The 19,513-nt window shown below is 40.5% G+C and overlaps 1 protein-coding gene across 1 annotated transcript in view; it reads left to right on the top strand.

Annotated features, from left to right (window-relative positions):
* The window catches only part of WNK4 (WNK lysine deficient protein kinase 4), a 166,401-nt gene that overhangs the window by 126,186 nt on the left and 20,702 nt on the right, over nucleotides 1–19,513 (top strand). Inside the window, exons 16-17 of the mRNA XM_053454206.1 lie at nucleotides 16,089–16,170; nucleotides 17,623–18,313. Coding sequence (XP_053310181.1) covers nucleotides 16,089–16,170; nucleotides 17,623–18,313 — 773 coding nt within the window. The remainder of the gene's footprint in view (nucleotides 1–16,088; nucleotides 16,171–17,622; nucleotides 18,314–19,513) is intronic.

Raw genomic sequence — 19,513 nt, 5'->3', positions numbered from 1 at the left:
ATAGCCATGTTAATCAAACAGTTAGTGAAAATAAATGAGAACCACATAATGATAACAAGAATAGGTCTAATAAAAAAGGGGGGACACAAGGAAACCAAAAGAATGCATAACATCACCCAATAATATAAAATTAACAATTCAAAAGACATAATGTACCCAAATAAAGAAATAAATCACATATAAAAATAGATGTAAAAGCAAACAATACCTTAATCAAAGAAACAAGACCACCGTAATGAGAATTTAAACTCATAGGCTTTCTAGTGGCCAGATTGAAAAACCAGTATACCTCTCGTTGGTTAAGAAGGGTAATAACATCAACACTTCTAGGGGGAGAAATGAGGTGAACTCTGGTAGGTTACAATTATTAAAAAAAATGAAATGATTTCCGATAGATGAAAAAGAAACACCTGACTCAACACTTAAAATATGTTCCCTAATCCTATCCATAAGTATTTGTGCAGTATGTCCAACATATTGAATCCCACTTTTTTTTACACATAATTAAATAAACAACATTACGTGAGGTGCAATTAATAAACTGCCTAATGTTTAAGGTACAGTTATTAGAAGTAGATTTAAAAGACACATATTTATTAACACAGGGACAACACGTGCACACATTATGACCGCAAGAAAACATGCCAGAGCGATTCAACCAAGTGAATACCTTAGGCTGGCTAATAAACTTGGTTGGAGATAGAATATTGCCTAGTTTTTTAGTTTTTTGGGAACCCCTTTAGACAGAATTTTATCATAGATGGCATGTATAGTATGCGCTAATGTTTTTGTATTATAGACCTAATCTTTTTATACTGATTACTAAATGAAGTGGAAAAGAACATAGAGCTGGATTGTCTGGTTGTACTAGGTGACACAGTATGATCAGCTAATAACTCCATGCGCAAATCATCTATATCACTACTGACATTGGAGGCACAAGCCTCTTAGAGACACAGGCCACTTTCCATCTGTGTGACACTTTTCACCCAAGAGCCAATATTCCTAACTTCCACTGTTTGGGAGTTTACCAAGGGAGTTCACCAAGGAGGAGAACAAGGAAGGACAAAGAGAAACCTGGAGGCTCCCTGCAATCAATACGCCACTGAATTGTCATCAAGTGCTGCCTACTGCTTATTGTGTTTGCTCTACCACCACTCCACCCCATCCCCATCTGTCTCCAGTTACCATGCTCACAATCCTCTTGTTCCTCCTTTCTCTTTCCTCTATTGTTAGTAAAACAGTTATCTCTTTCCAGCCACCAGCCCCACCACAGTATGTCTATATTGTACCATCATTACTTTCTTCTCCTCTTCTGTCATCCCAAGCACTTTTCAACTTCACCTCCTCCCTTTCCCCCACCTCCCCTCACTCCCAGCAATCTCTCCGCTCACCTATTCCCACCTTCTCTCACTCTCTCTTCTACTTCTTTTAACAGCTGGGGATATTTTCCCAAATCCTGGCCCTCCTTTGGTTCTCTCGTCCTCATCCTCTCCCAGTCAACATTCCAGAAATGTCAATAATCTTGTCCACATACCCAGCTGTACCTCCTACCCCCCATTTTCCTTTGTACTCTGGAATGCATGTTCTGTCTGTAACAAACTAACAGCCATTCACGACCACTTTGTCTCTAGTTCCCTGCACCTTCTCGTTCTAACTGAAACTTGGCTAACCTCTTATAACACTGCTTCTCCTTCTCCTGCTGCTCTTTCCTATGGTGGCCTCCACCTCAGTCACACTCCTCGATCTGATGACAGGAAGGGTGGTGGGGTAGGCTTCCTACTCTCCCAACTTGTACTTTTCAAACTATCCCCTTTGCTCCATCACTCTCTTTCTCCTCTTTTGAAGTCCATGCTATCCGACTATTTAATCCCATATCCTTATGCGTAGCTGTTATATACTGTCCCCCTGGCCCGGCTAACATTTTTCTTGACCACTTCTCTTCATGGCTGCCCCTTTTTCTCTTCTGATATTCCCTCTATTATCCTTGGGGACTTCAACATCCCTGTTGACACCCCATTAAGTCCCATGGCTTCAACATTTCTTTCTATTACCTCCTCTTTTGATCTCACACAACATATTAACTCCCCTACTCATGGACCTTGGACCTCATTTTTTCTAGCATGTGCTCTCTCAATAACTTCTCTAATTCTCCTTTCCGCCTCTCTGACCACCTGCTCTCTGACCTTGCCTCCTACTCACTCCCCTGCAGCCTATCCTCGCTTAACTGAAGACCTCAGCTCTATTAACCTTCAGAAGTTCGCACCAATTTATTCCCTCTTCTATCTCTAACATGTCGTGGCCTAACAACGCTACCTCTCTGTAACTCTACTCTCACATCTGCTCTTGAGGATGAAGCCCCAGTTACTACTCTTACGACGCTCACATTTCCAACCCTGGCACACGACTGTAACCCGACACCTATGACGTTGTTCCCCACTGCTGAGCGTAGTTGGCGAAAGTCTCATTCCATGGCTGACTTAATGCACTACAAATTTATGCTACATTCCAACTACTCTGCTCTGAACCTTGCTAAAGAAACTTACCTCCATCATCTCCTCCCTATCTCATAACCCTAAACGACTCTTTAGCACTTTCAATTCCCTTCTTCGACCTATCCCTACCACCCCTTCCACTAACCTTAATCCCTCTTACTTTGCCACATACTTCAATACTAAAATCGATACTATCAGATATGACATATCTGTACAGTCGCCACACTGCCCTCACCCTCCCTCTGACTACGCGTCCTTCTGACCACTTATTACATCAATTCTCTACTGTCACTGAAGAGGAGGTACGTCCTCTTCTTCTTTCCTCTTGTCCAACCACATGCCCCCTTGACCCGATCCCTTCCCAGTCTCTTTCATCTACTCGTGTCCCTACTCTAGCTCACATCTTCAACCCCTCCCACACTACTGGATCTGTCTCATCCTCCTTCAAGCATGCTACCATTACTCCAATCTTCCTCCCTTTACCCGACTGATCTGTCCAATTACCGTCCCATCTCTCTCCCATCTGAAAGGTGGTTTTTGCCCTCAACACTCTACTGAGACAGCCCTTACTAAAGTTACAAATGACCTACTAACTGGCAAATCCAAGGGCCACTACTCCATGCTAATCCTACTGGACCTCTCTGCTGCTTTTGACACTGTGGACCACCCTCTTCTCCTTCAAACTCTTCATGCTCTTGGTCTCCGTGACACTGTTCTCTCCTGGTTGACTTCCTACCTCTCCGATAGTACCTTCAGCATCTCTGTCTCCAGTAACACTTCCCCTCCTCCTCTCAGTGGGGGTACCCCAAGGCTCAGTTCTAGGACCCCTTCTGTTCTCTCTCTACACTTCCTGACTTGGCAAACTGATTGCTTTCAATACCACCTGTATGCTGATGACACCCAGATCTATCTATCCTCTCCTGGTCTCTCTCATTCTGTCTTAGATCGTGTAATTAACTGTCTCAACTCTGTCTGTACCTGGATGTCTGCACATTTCCTGAAACTCAATCTCTCCAAAACCGAACTTCTCATCTTCCCTCCCTCCAACGCTAAGATTCCCCCATCAGTTTCCTTCAATGTTAATGGTGCTATCATCTCCTCGTCTCCTCATTCCCGCTGTCTTGGTGTCACTCTTGACGCCGACCTTTTGCCCCCACATTCAGTCTGTCTCTAAAATCTGCTGTATCCATCTTAAAAACATTGCCCACATTCGTCCCTTCCTAATACAAGATGCCACTAAGGCTCTCGTCCATGCACTTGATTACTGTAACTCTGTCTTTGCTGGTCTCCCTCTTAACCATCTCACCCCTCTACAATCGACCATGAATGCTGCTCCCACACTTAGCTTCTTCTGCCATCACTTCACTGACACCTCTCCCCTCTGTCAGTCTCTTCACTGGCTGCCTGTGCACTTCAGGATTCATTTTAAAATCCTTACTCTTACTTTCAAACCCTTTCACAGCGGTTCCCCTTCCTCCTCACTCATCTCTAAATACACTCCTAATCGGTCTCTCCGCTCATCCAATGATCACTTTCTATCTTCTCCCTTGATTTCTTGCTCTCATGCATGCTTACAAGATTTCTCAAGGGCTGCCTCTATCCTCTGGAATGCTCTCCCCTGGCCTATCCGCCTTTCTCCATGCCTTTATTCCTTCAAAAAATCCCATATATCTTTAGCTCACTTTTCCTAGTCCCTCTCCTGCAATAATTTTACTAGTGTGGCTGGTTTATCCTTAACAATGGCACTTTTACCTATTGTGCAATACACTCTAAATCCCTCTAAATTGTAAGCTTGTTTGAGCAGGGCCCTCCTCACCTGTTGTCTCTGTAAGTCAAATTTTTATGTTACATACTACTTGTTGTGTCCTGTCCACTCATTGTACAGCGCTACAGAATTTGATGGCGCTATATAAAACAATAATAATAATAACATAGCAACCAAAATATTTTATGTTAGACGGTTTGATTGTATAAATATGCTGCACCTCATTAATGCAAAGCATACCAAGGTAGAAAATGAGCTCATTAAACTCTCAGAGAGTCTTGATAAATATGTTTTGCATTCTTTGGTTTCCTTTTGTCCTCTTGTTTTTATTATCATTATCAGGTGGTTCTCATTTATTTTCACTTAGTTAGTTGATTAACATGGCTATATTAGGGATGGTTTTGTCTTGTGGGATTAGCTTTTGATAAAGCACTTGGGGTGTGAAACGCATCAAGCGGTCTCTCTTTTTCTGTGGCTGGTATGATATTCATTGTACTCTGCTTTGTTTGTTTGTTTATTTTTGTATAATTTTGGATATATATTTTTTCTACATCATATTTTTTATATATGGGATCACGCATCTGAATAAGAGATATTTTTTTATATTATACGTTTATTTGATTACTTCTGCCATTATGGAGTGCCGGTGTTCCTTTTTCTGATTGATATCAGTGTTGGAGTGGATGCTCCTTTCTGCTTGAACACCCGTGCTGTTTTTGCCTTGCTTTTTACTGATAAGGTCTGAGCTGATACTTTGTTCATTATAATAAAACAAATATAGAAACAGTAATTGGTGGGAGCGCTTAAGGAATTAAGTATTTTAATTCAGACAGTAGAACAATCGTACATATAAAAATGTAAAAAGTACAAGGCAGGATCTATAAAACTAAAACACAGTGGAAGCTGCAAGCTCTAGATGCGCATTGCGGAGAATCACTTGCTTATTTCATAAAAGTTGTTCTCACTCCTGGGAGCCAACAGAGCAACTTAATTGATTGCTCTAAGTCAGAAGTGATGAGCATTACGTCATACAGCAGCTTAAATCACAAATAATTTAAGGGACCACAGTCAGAGGATCTATTAGTAAGATCTGCAACATGACAAAACGCCACTTATTGAAATCAATATTTCTCAACTACACGTCTGAGGAAGCCGTGCGTATGGCAAAACGCATTAAGTCTCATATTTCTTACCATACAGCGTTTCAAAATATGAAAGTTATATTATTTATGTGAACATTGTTTGGAATTTTTTTTTATGGTGTATGTTTTATATTTGTAGATATTTACAGAAGATTTTTTTAAATTATTAAATTATTCCATTGTGATTCATGAATTAGCTTTTAAATTATGTTTACACATAATGCCAAAAAGCAATCCAGCTTTTACTTCAAATGTGTAGTGTTTTTGTAGTTGAAGTCTCAAGAGAGCCCCTGGGCTATGTCCCTGGTGCTAATGGAAGGGCATTTATGACAACTCCCCTTGCTCTTCGGGTCAGCGTTCTACCCAAAGGATGCGGCCAGGACTCTGTTGCCCACCATGCATCAATTACCTAGGTTTGAATATCTACTCTGACAGCAACTGGAAAGGTAAACAGACAGGTGGTGCAGAAAAAGGGAATTAGGAAGCCGAAGTACAGTTGCTTAAGATTAGAGGGTACTCATAGTCAGAGATAGCCAGGGTCAAACTTGTTAGTAGAAGCTAAAACATCAAAGCCAGAGGAATAAATCCATTAACTAAAGTAAGAAAGGTAATACACTAGAAATTAAAACAGCAAAAGTACAGCACACCAAGATTTTCAGCAAAGCTGGCTCCTTGATTGAGAGGCATAAGAGGAAATATAAAGGACTTCTGTGTCACCATGTGACAGATGGATTCAATAGGGCAGAGGAGGCAGAAAAGCTAATCAGGAGCAGTAGTGTACCTAACGGGGGGCTTTCCACCCCAGGTGCAACTCGTCAGGGGAATGCACTGTGGTCCAGGGGCCGGCCGAAAAGATGTCTATGCGGCTCGACGGCTGCCAAAAGCGGGGCCCCAGTTTACCCAGGGAGTGCCAAATAATCTAGGTAAGCCCCTGATCAGGAGTGAGAGAATTAGCCCCGATGATGAGGACTGAACAATAAAGAGTGATACTCATTGCTCCAATTGGACAGTCTGTTGTTTCATCTGAAACCATGAGTTAGAGAGTGCTGCCACGCACCTGAGCAGTCAATTGGCTGCTCTTCACTATACAAACCTGACCTTGATATGTGGGTGCTTACTGTGACGGGAATGACCTGTACCCCGACAGGCAGGACTAGCATCGAAGACAGCAGGAAACATAGCTCTTTCGGAACCTCGGCAGCACTGTAGTATACAGAAACAAAGCAATACAGTGCTTTACCGCCCTGACAAGGGCAGCATCGAGACTTACCCCTATAACAAGACAGGACTCGTGTGAGGTAAAACAGGAACTAACTTTATTGAGGAAACAATTGCCTTTCAAAAGGCTTTCAAACATATGCAAATTGGTTATAACAAAAAACCACACCAATTTACTCAACCCTGCAATCAGAACCAATAATATTGGTCAGACAGGCAGGAGGAAGGGGGAAACTGGTAGCTAGAGAGCTCTGGCTCTCTCATTGTTGCCGCCACCCATTACCCCTAATCAGTTACAGTGTGACTTAAGCATAAATCCAAGCAAGGGAACCAGATATTGCACAACAAATATATACAAACTTACCGTCAACACAGTAACCAAAGAACGGGTGTATAAAGTGATCGCCCACTGGTACATGTCGCCTGTGAGACTGTCGCAGGTGTTCCGAAGTCGCGAGTCTGGCTGTTTCCGAGGGTGCTTGGAGAGGTCATCTTATAATCGGACCTGAAATAGAGGACCAGAATCCTCATTTCTGGCAGCCAGTGGATGCCTTCACAATGCGCGCACTTCCTCTGGGGCTTCTATGACAGAGCGTCGGCGTCACATGACCTTCTGGTGCTCAGTCATAGAAGCCCCAGCGAGAGACATATAAAACATGAAATGTCACAATACATACATACAATGCTGGACACAAAGTATTTCTTTAGCCTGAGATAATCCTTTAAAAAACAATACATAAAGGCATTTCTGGGAGTAGCCATACATAGCCAAGGGCTAGGTATCACTCGAATGTCGTAAAACAAAAGAGAATTATTCGTTATGAAAGCAAGATTTGTTCTGGTGTATCATTAGAGACCAGTAAATGCTATTTTTTAAAGCCTGGACTGCTGTTATTTCGTGTTTGCCTTCAATAAGACCTTTTTCCATTTGCAGTTGATAACTTATTTGTGTTTTGAGTTTTTCCCAGTGGGGAACTTCTTGATTTTTCCAATTACGCGCCAAAAGGATTTTAGCTGCCATTAGTGTATGGAGGGCTAGGTATTTTTGTATATTATTTTCATTTGTCCGTGTTAAATGGAAAATAAAGCTCTCAAGAGAATGTTGTATTCCAGTAATTTCTAACAAATCTAACACTGAGACGACCATGCAGCTCCACCAAATGTGAACATTTGTAACCTTTCTCCACGTTGCATCTCCAACATAGGTCGGAGACCCACGGGAACATCTTTTTCAGCCTTTCCGGAACCAAATGCCATCTGTTCGTTATTTTAAATTGCAATTAGTTGAGGTTTAGACAATGTATGTTTTTTTTTTTTTACTTAGAAAGCGTTCTGAACCAGTCCTCCTGGTTGATTTCATGACCTATATCTGTCTGCCATTTCATGAATGCTTTTGATTTGCTCAGGGGGCCCTCTTCTTCACATATCCCACTTTTTAACACTATTTTAATATTTATATCTTTCTCCATCAAAGTTATTATCTTAGTTTTATTTTCATTATATATTCTATTCTGAGACTCTATATAACTCTTTATTCGTAGATAAGTGAACCCATCCTTCAGAGATAGGTCTGCCAACTCCGCAAAAGGTCTAATGCTGTCATTTTTGACCAGCTGATTGTATTTCTTTAGACCACTGGCACACCATTTACTTATATCTAAGTCCCTAACATTTATTAGAAGAAATTTTAGGGAGGCACTTGGAATCATGACACATCCTACTTTTTTTGATTTTTTAAATGCTCCCCAGAATTTTAGCAGATTTCTTAAAATTAGGTTATTTTCAGGGTTGATATGATTTTTACACTTAAGAGAACACTAATTACCCAAGATAAAATATCTCTTCATTCTTAATTGTATAAGTAAAATAAACTATTAGAGTGTGTGCCCTATTCAATCATAAATATTAAGTGCAGCAATTAAAAAAAAGTGTAAATGAAATATTGTGAATAGATAAAATGATGTCACCCTTCCATTATAAGTGTATACACGTGAGAGGAAAAAAAAAAGTTTTGTATATGTATTTGGTGTTGTACTCTTAAGTGTAAAAATCCTGTTACCAAAGATAAAGTATCCTTTCATTCTTAATTATGTAAATAATTTTAAATTTAAAATAAACTATTAAAGTATGTGCCCTATGCCATCCTAAATATTAAGTGCAGCAATCAAAAGGAGTGTAAATTAAGTAGTGTAGATAGATAAGATAATGTCGCACTTCCACTAGGGAAGGTATTATATATAGTTGTAAAAGCTGTGTTTGTGTGATCGAAATACTATTGTTGGTTGGTATATACCCTCAAGCTTAATTATGTGAGTGAATTGATTAGGGTTTGAGTTTTAAGTGCAACATCCAAAGGTATTGTGAATAAGATTATGTAAAAAAATAAAATAATGTGTTTCTGAATGTGTGTAAGTGTAAACATAGAGAGAAAAAAAAAAGAATATTCTTCTTTCATTCTAGCTATGATCGTGTGAGGCAGTATTGTATAGCACCGATTTCCATCTATAACATCTATCATATACAGAAGTGTATTATGCCCTTATTGTATATATTCAAGTCATATCTATTGTCCACCAGGGTAACAAACTTAGATGTATTTACTCTTGGATGTCCATCGGTTATTGATCCACACTAACTACATATTTTTTCCACCCGCTCCAATTGCATTTTAGCTTCTTCAAGTGTTTTGCAAATCCATCTGGAGTTATCTTTGTGTATTTTGAGGCTTACCGGAAAACCCCATTTGTAAGAAATGTTGTTATGATCTTGAGTAATTGTAGAAAATTCCTTCCTCTTTTTACAGGTATACACAGATAAGTCTGGGAAGATCACCAGCTTACTAAATTTCTCTATTCTCTGTTGATTTGAAAAAAAGATTTCTATGGCCTCTTTATTTTTATTTGCCTGGAAAAAAGTTGTGTCTCTTTTTCCCTCTAATTTGATCACTCTGTCTCCCAGGATGTTAATGTCTTTCTTTATGCCTTTCGTGTTGTTCTGAATCTCTATTTTTAGTTGGTCCAACAGCTGTGCCAAGCTGTCTTTCATTTGGTCAGCTGTGATCAGTGGCGTACCTAGCGGGGGGCGGGGGGCCACCGTTGGCCCGCACCGGGTGCCGCTCATCAGGGGGGTGCCAGCACTTGCCGGCACCCCTCCAGAGACGGACAGTAATGTCCGCCGCTGGAGGAGAAGGCTCGCAAGGGAGCGGTATAGGAGGTCTTTAACAGACCTCAGGCTCCCTTGAGTGATTTTAATCCGGGAACCGGCTTAAAATCACTCAAGGGACCCGGAGGTCTGTTAAAGACCTCCGATACCGCTCCCTCGCGATCCGCGCGGCAACTGGTGCTGTGAGAGTGGATTGGTATGTGTGGAATCTGTGGATTGGTATGTGTGGAATCTGCCGGGAACCGGCTTAAAATTACTCAAGGGAGCCGGAGGTCTGTTAAAGACCTCCGATACCGCTCCCTCGCGATCCGCGCGGCAACTGGTGCTGTGAGAGTGGATTGGTATGTGTGGAATCTGTGGATTGGTATGTGTGGAATCTGTGGATTGGTAAGTGTGGATTGGTATGTGTGGTATGTGTGGATTGGTATGTGTGGAATCTGTGGATTGGTATGTGTGGATTGGTATGTGTGGAATCTGTGGATTGGTATGTGTGGAATCTGTGGACTGGTATGTGTGGAATCTGTGGATTGGTATGTGTGGATTGGTAAATGTGGATTGGTATGTGTGGAATCTGTGGATTGGTATGTGTGGAATCTGTGGATTGGTAAGTGTGGATTGGTATGTGTTAAATCTGTGGATTGGTATGTGTGGAATCTGTGGATTGGTAAATGTGGATTGGTATGTGTGGATTGGTATGTGTGGAATGTGTGGATTGGTAAGTGTGGAATGTGTGGAATCTGTGGATTTGTATGTGTGGAATCTGTGGATTGGAATGTGTGGATTGGTATGTGTGGAATCTGTGGAATGGTAAGTGTGGATTGGTAAGTGTGTGAGAGTGATGGGTGTTATGCTGTACCATTTCCAATGTCTTTTTCATTATGCTCTAAAGTACATCATAACTCCCATCACTCTATACTGTTCCATACAGTGGCAGAGCTGGGAGACAGAGGCCTTGCACCCCCACCGCAGGACTCCTGAAAGGTAAGTGAACTTCAAAGGGGGGAGAGGGTAGATAGTTAGGAGGGGGTAGATAGGGAGAAAGGAGTGAGACGGGGGGATAGGGGGTAGATAGGGAGAAGGGAGTCAGAAGGGGGTGAGAAAGGAGGGTAGCAAGAATATTGAAATAAAGAGTCAGAATGAGAGAGCAAAAATGAATGGATTAATGTGTGGATGAATTGTGTGAATGAGTGAGAGAATTAATGAATTTGTGAGAATGCATCAATGAATATGTGTAAATAATTTGTGTAAAAGAATAAATGATTGTGTGAATGAATTGTGTGAATGAAAGTGAATTAGTGAGTGACTGTAAAAGTGTTTGTGTTAATCATAGGTGTATAGTTGATTTGTCAAAAAGGCAAAGATGGTATAAGCAGGGTGTTTATGGGACAAAAATGGCACAGGCAGGGTGTGTATGGGACAAAGATGGCACAGGTAGCGTGTTTATGGGTCAAAGATGGCGTACACTCGGCTGTTTGGGAACAATGCTGACTCATGCTGGGCTGTTTGGGGGCAAAGATGGCACGTCCTATGTGTGTGTAATTTGGGTGCTGGTCAGGTTCTATGTGGGCAATGTGGGCGCTGTTTTTTTGGAGGGTTATTAAAGAAAGCACTATTATATGTTCAGTAAATGTTATTTAAACGTATTTATTTTACTTATAAGTTATAACTTTATTTTTTCAGATTTCTTGTTGTTTACAGTTGACATACAGTTTACAAATTGGTGCAATAAATATTCTTGCCAACATAATTTTGTAGATGTCTTTACATTTGGGGGGGGGCACTTACAGGATCCGCCCCGGGTGCCAAATACTCTAGGTACGCCCCCGGCTGTGATAGATGCATGGCTTTCGCCTCCTAAAGGGTCCAACTGTGAGTCATCAATGTTTAATTGGACTGATTTATTTGTTTCATTACTCCAATCGCTGGGGCTTCCAGGTTGGTTAGGCAAACCTCTTGATGCTAATGGGGAGAAAAAGGCTGATACGTTGTGATCTTTGCTTTTTTTCTGTTCTTGTTGGCTGACCTTTATTCTTTCTTCATTTCGTCATTTTACTATATATATATATAGGATAAGGGGAAAAAAAAATATATATATATATATACTTATATATCTATATATATATGTATATCGCACGGCTCTGTTCTGATGACTTACCATATTTGTAAGTAGTCCATTTTCCAGATTACTCTGGGATCTATTTGAAAGGTCAAAAATTTCAATACTTTAGCCGTCTATTAACTTAGAATCATAAAGGACTCACAAGTCTTCCTCAAAAAGACCTGCAGCTTAGTCCACTTATAAATTCCAGTGTGCCTGACATTGATTAGGGTCTTTCAGAAAAACTTTCGGACTTTCACATAGATAGATTATGGAATTGATTTTTTTTAGCAAGACGTATGGATCTCTAATCGAAACAATTTGAAAACTCAGGGGTTTAATTCCCCTTGTCAGCTCTCAAACTCAGTCAGTACCAAGACACTGTATATCAATAGGACTCTATAAGCATCGCCAAACAGGTATGTTAAGTCTTTTAAAACTGCTGATCACAGTCAAATTTCATATTTATAAGGAACAAATCCAAACTCTCACTTCTGGAACTCTAATACTTCTGCCCCACCATATTAGTTTGGCTCATTTTAGTGTTTGCTAAGCACAGGTTTGTGTCATTTGATACAGGTTTGATAGTTTGTTTGCTGTATTCCAGTATTTCTCCAATAGATGAATCCGAGTACTACTAAAGTTGTCAGAATAAGTAGTCAGAAGGATCTTTATGGTGACTTGAACAAGTTCTACCTTTAAAAAGTAATCAGCCGGTTGCTTCTGAATTATTTCTCACAACCAAGACTTCAGCTGTTCTGTATTAATTAGGCACAATTGTCAGGTTCAAGATGGTTAAATCTCAAAAAGTCACTCACATCGTCACAAGTCACCAAAAAAATTGGCAGAGATATATGTTTAAGCAAATCTGACAATATTTTATGGAAAGCAAATCCCTATGGTGACTTGAACAAGTACTGCCTTAACAAGGAGCAGGTGTAATCAGCCAGTTGCTTCCGATTGTTTCTAATAATCAAGACTTCAGCCGTTCTGTATTGATTAGGCACAATTGTTAGCTTCAGAAGGTTAAATCTCAAAAAATCACTTTCATCATCACCAGTCACAATAAGAATTGGCGGAGATATATATTTGAGCTGACAATATTTTATAGAAAGCAAGTCCCTATGATAACTTAAGTAAGTTCTACCTTAACAAGGAACAGATGTAGTTAGCCGGTTGCTTTTGATTGTTTCTAGTAGCCAAAACTTCAGCCGTTCTGTATTAATTAGGCACAATTGTCAGCTTCAGATGTTTAAATCTCACAAAATCACTCTCATCAACACCAGTCACAATACAAATTGGCGGAGATTTATATTTAAACACATCTGACAGTATTTTATGGAGAACGAGTCACTCAATTTTTTTCTTATTTCAGAAAACAATCTGAGTTGATAACAATAAGTCAAGCTGCATTTAGGGCCACTAGAGCCCTTTACTCACATATCTTTGAAATGTGGCTTCTAGCAATTGCGTCATTATATTCCTTGAGAAGACTCTTGAGGCAGAGTCTAACAGCACACTGGAACTGGAAGTAAAAAAAAAAGCTGAATCTCGCCGGCCTTTGAGTCTTTTGCAGACAGAGGAGTCGGGGGGCGGAAGGATGGTCCAAACATCAGTTTCAGCAGCTGAGTAACGGTTGCTAGCGTTTCTTATAACGGAGGGTCATTAGCAGCATAAAAAAAAATAAAAAAAACCAGGACAGGCTCTTCCACACCGGCACACACACACCAGGACAGGCTCTGCCACACTAACACCCAAACACACAAACCAGGACAGGCTCTGCCACACCAACACCCAGACACACACCAAGACCGGCTCTGCCACACCGACACCCAGACACACACCAGATTTAGGCTCTTCCACACAGACACCCAGACACACACACCAGGACAGGCTCTGTCACGCCTACACAAAGACACACTCACCAGGACAGGTTCTTCAACACCGGCACCCAAACACACACACCAGGACAGGCTCTGTCACACTGACACCCAGAAACACACACCAGGACAGGCTCTGCCACACTGACAGCAACATCTGGACAGGCTAAGCTACAACAATAATTACAAAAAAAAGTATTTTCCACACTGCTTTGTCGTTGACCCTCCTTTTGTGTTTTTGCCCCCTTGTGTATCGCCACCAGCCAGAACCATGTGTATTTATGCCCCCAGCCTGCCCTTCCCTCGAGTATTGTTTTATATAATGGCCTCAGCTGCCCTCCTTGTGTATTGATGCCGCCAACCTGGATAAAATGCTGCCTTGCAGTATTGGGGATGTATATCTGACTATTTAGTTCATTTCCATAAGTCTGTACATCCCCCATACATTTTATCTAGGCTGGTCAGCAATATGTTAAAGTAATGTGTCCTGGAAAACATGGCCGATGTGGTCACCCTAATGCCCTCACACCCTTGTGTATTTCACACATTGTATATCCCAACCTCCCAACCCCCTTTAGTATTGATTTATGTGATGCCCCCAGCCAGCACCCCCTAGCACCTAGATTGCATCCACAGGACCTGCACAAGCATAGGACATGCCATATTTGCCCCAAACAAATTAATTTACTCATTCACAAACATACATATCCATCATACAAAAGCATCAGGCAGGCATCTGATCGGCCCAAATTTCTTTGCAACATGTAGACGACTCCAAACATACAGCCAGAGTCATTAAGAACTATCTTCACTGCATAGAAGAACAAGGAGTCCTGATTGCATAGAGTCTGTCTGGGATTACATGAGAGAAAAGCATCTGAGGCTACATAAATCCACAGAAGAACTGTGGTTAGTTCAACAACCTGTTGAGTTCCTTAAAAAACTATGTTCAACTATACCTAGAAGAATTGATCCTGTTTTAAAGGCAAAGGGTGGTCACACCAAATATTGATTTAGAGTTTTCTTCTGTTCTCTCACTTTGCATTTTGTAAAATAACACAAATAAAACATTAACATGTCTTTTTAAGGCATTCCTACATTACATAATTTGTTCATACTTGCCTAAAACATTTGGACAGTACAAATGCTGCCTCTATGTGCACCTCAAACGCTACATTATCAAAAATAGAAGAGCAAAGGAGGTTAGTGATCACCCTTAAAAGGTTGACGATGCTGAGTGTCCTTTGCTTTTTAATTGATAAAAACATGTAAATAATGATTGAACGTGAAAATTATGCAGGGCATGCCTGTGAACTGATTGTATCAACAGGCCTACCTTTTCAGGTAATATGTATGATGTGTATTGCATTATGAGTATTTGTGACTTGTATTGGGTTTTAAAAATGTGTTCCAACAGTAAAAGGGTTAAAATGTTTTGTGTTTACTTGTACGCATACTTTTTGTGATATGCACAGATCTTGTTTTAAGGCTTGACCAGTGGCCATAACTGTAAACATACAGTACTTTGGTTTGAAAAGTAAGGGTGGTATAGTATAATTTTAGAGTCCCTTGAGTATGTGTGGGAATATTTTTAAAATGCATTTCTAAGAGCATGCTTTATAGCACCCACAATTTAGATTTAGCCTTTTAAACATCTTTGAATAGCAAGCTTCAAAGTCTTCTAGAGTTGAACTGAGCCAATGAAATTAAGCCGAATTTGTTTTTTTTTCCTATGCAACTATTCTGGACAGCAGGAAACCAAGAGTCAGACTTGAAGGGAAAAGACACAATGAATGGCTGCTGAAATAGTTTTAGCTCTATAACTTAACTTTCTATAAATTAACTTTAACTTTCAGTTGAAAGAAAGCACCAGAGAGCTGGTTGTGTAGATTGATTAATGCACTTGGCTACTGGTGATAAAGGAGCCTTTAGAAAAAGTCTATGAACCATGGCACTTGACCAACCTGACCAATACCCATGCTTGCTGTGGTCCAAGTTATATATTTTATTTAATTACCATTTCATTTCCGTTTTTAGATGAAACTGTTTTTGTGAAAAAATACTATGTTGACTTTCTGAAACATAGCTTCCTGTATCCTAGTGTTTCACAATTGCAGTCCTTGATGGGTGCAAACAAGCCACAATGTTTGGATGTCCCGGCTTGAGCACAATGTTCATTAAACCGCTAGTCTTAAAGCAGGGGCACACACAATTCCTGGCCTGTTTCTGGCCCTGTAGGAGTGGAGTTATGCAGCTCTGTTCAACCCTAATGTGTGAATAGTTAATCAGTATTAACTACAAGCTAATTCCTTTATTTCCCTTCTCAAGGTACAACTCATTACTATAGAGTGTTGTTCTCCATCACCCCAGCTCTCACTGAAATCTCTGCCTCTAGGTGATGACATCACTGGTAAGTGATTCTGAACTAAATACACAACTGACCACCACAAACTTTGAGTTAAGTTTAATTACATTACATTTATTGATAAGCATCAGCAGATTCCGTAGTGCTGTTACAATCAGTGGGATCATTTTAAGTCATACACAATAACAACTGGTACAAAAGGAGAAGAGGGCCCTGCTCTTGTGAGTAGTGGGAAGAAAAGTTGTACCCAAAAGGATGTGTTTTCAGAAAGCTTTCGAAAGTTGCATACGAGGGATAAAGTCTGACGGAACAGGGAAGGGAATTCCTCAGGAGGGGTGTGACATGGGTGAAATTGTTGACAGAGCAGATGGCGGGATTACCATAAACTCTATCTTGGAGATGTTGCGCTTTAGGTAATGGGACACCATCCATGATGCAATTCCTGAAAGACGGTTGATGAGGCAAGTTAAAAGAGAGGGTGAGAGGTCTGGAGCAGAAATATAGATTAGGGTGTCATTTTCATATAGGTGGTACTGGAAGCCAAAAGATGATATGAGTTGTCCGAGGGAAGAACTGAGTTGTGAGTGACACCAATAGATAGCGGTAGAGGAGAGGAGCAAGTGAATGATACACTACAAGTACGGTCATTAACTTCAACTTATTTTATGACTTGTATGGTAGCTGCTCATATGTTTGTTTCACTGAGGATGTTTACTAGTATTGAATTGTTTGATTTGTAAATTTACAGTTTTACACCCCTAATGTGTTTTTGAAGCTGAATTTGCCAATTTTAAATATGGTCTAATCAGAGCTTTATTTTAGAAAGGCCTCCCCTCTTTTGCCCTCATTGCAATTTTGCTGCTGACCACTCTCCACCACTGCCTCTTGGTCCCCTCCATTTCATTTTGGAGAAGAGGAAGAGAGAGAGGAAAGTGGGGGAGAACAAGAAAAAATGAGTGGTGAGAGAATGAGAAACTAAGGACTGGAAGGAGAGAAGCAGTGTACCGAGAAATGGCATGAAAGAGAAGCAATAAAGCGAGAATTAGAGGGAGAAGCAGTAAAGAGAGAAGTAGAGAGAGAGAGAGAGAGAAAAAGAGGAGGGAGTCAGAAATGCAGGAGTGATAGAAAAAGAGGGAATATGGAGTGGAGAAAGAAAGAAAGGGAAAAGGAATACAAGAGGGAGGTGAGAGAATGGGAAAGAAAACATCTTTGGGCATGTCGATTCCATGATGGACACATATGCTAGGACATCTCCTTCTGTATCTCAGTCTTCACACCACTCTTCACCAGTTTTCATTATCACTATCTTCTCCATCTCACCTCTTTCTCTATCTACACTACAGTCTTCAAAGAAGACTCTCTGTTGCAAAATCTTGCTACATCCTTGTTCTTCTTCCTCTAATGCCATTACATGTCTTTTAATCATGCCCCTATTTCTTTCCTCCTTTTCACTACACTATTAATATATATTTTTTATCCTCTGTCTCCTTTCCACAGATGCTCAACCAAAGATTGTAGGGAGGTTCCATGTCACAACCTCCAAACATCTGACAGAAAACAGTCTAGGGGAGAATTCAAGTAGCAGCCCTGAAGAATCCCAGAAATCAGAAACAGGATTTCAAGACACTGCTTCTGAGATATACAAGACAGCATCTTCGGACACCGACATTAGTACAGATGAGGGAACTGAGGTAAAATGCTCAAATGCTGAAATCACACCGCTGTGGAGCACACATAAAGCTGTGTGTGACCAAGACTTGAGTGGATGCCCAGAACCTGAAGATTTCAGCAATGAAAATGATGCAACAGACAACAGTGACAAGGAAGGGTTAACTCCTGTTACAACAAACTGTGAAACTGTTGATTCAGATGATATCTGCTCATGTGTCATCAATAACAATGCAGGCAAAGATAGTAGACATGGCTGCCATGATAATTCCAGGCTCGTGGACTATGGTCAGTTCAGCTCTATTATGGATAGTGAAAGTGTGATGAACAAAAGTACAACTACTGAGACAATGAGTTTAAGGTCTTCTAGTGAGGAAGAAAAGGCAGAAAAAACACCACAGCAGATCTCCACTGTTCAGGTCTGGCTGCACTACACAAGAGGCATTTCTTATCTCAGTAGCGATGACACCGAAAGTGAAGATGAGGAAATATTTGAGGAGCTTCAGCTACTTCGACAAAAGTACGTTTTTTTATTACTGTGCCAGACAAAAACAAGCATAACTATTGTTGTGCTTCTCAACTTACTTTGGCTTTTATTATATTTTTAAAATAACAAAATACTGCTTTTTATCCCAGTTGACACCCTCACCCTTCCACTTGCAGGTAAAAATGCCCCTTTGACAGAGTTTAACCTAAGGATAGTAGCACATGGGTGCAGTATTTCTTCATTCCCCATCTTCCACGTAACTAAAACACGTGCATATACTAACACACAAACTTGTTCTAACTTTTACTTTAACATCATACATTTTCACATATGTTAGATACACACAATGTCTCCCTCCTCTCCCTTACACCACCAGGGGTGATACTGTAACACCATAAACTGACACAGACCCGTGCAAACATTCATACACTCAAAACACTCTCTAACACCCTACAGTAACATGCACAAAAACATGCTAACAGCATATACTCACACATGTGTGCAAACATCATAGGCATACACACTTATAGCCTACCGTAACATATGCACACAACTACATACACTAACAAGCATTCACTTTAACACCATACATTTACGCAGACACACACTCATTCACAGGTCACTGAAGAGCTCTTTATATTGGCCCTGCATATATTTATATAAGGTTATCATATTCCCCTCTAAGACGCTGTTTTTCCAGTGTATATAATTTTAACTTTTTTAGTCTCTCTTCATAACTAATATCTTCCAATCCCCTTATTAATTTTCTTGCCTTCCTTTGCACTTTTTTCTAGTTTCATAATGTCTTTTTTAAGGACCGGTGCCCAGAATTATACAACATATTCAAGGTGAGGTCTTACCATTGACCTGTAAAAAGGCAAGATGATATCCTCCTCCCATGAATCAATACCCTGTTTTATGCGTGCCAAAACCTCATTGGCCTTTGCAGCTGCTGACTAGCATTGCGCACAGTTGCCAAGTCTGTTGCTTACCATTATTACTAAATCCTTCTCATTGGTATTTTTCCCCAGGGATATTCCATTCATAGTATAGGTTGCATTGTTATCATTTTTACCATAATGCATAACTTTGCATGTAGCTATGTTAAACCTCCTCTGCCACTTGCCCGCCCATTCCTCAACTCTGTCTATATCCTCCTGCACAGAAGAAACATCAAGATTAGTCTGAATTACCCTGCCTAATTTTGTGTCACCAGCAAAAACTGTGACATGG

The sequence above is a fragment of the Spea bombifrons genome, chromosome 13, assembly GCF_027358695.1.
Source record: "Spea bombifrons isolate aSpeBom1 chromosome 13, aSpeBom1.2.pri, whole genome shotgun sequence".
In the NCBI taxonomy this organism is placed as follows: Eukaryota; Metazoa; Chordata; class Amphibia; order Anura; family Pelobatidae; genus Spea; species Spea bombifrons.
This window is presented reverse-complemented; position numbering and strand designations above follow the sequence as displayed.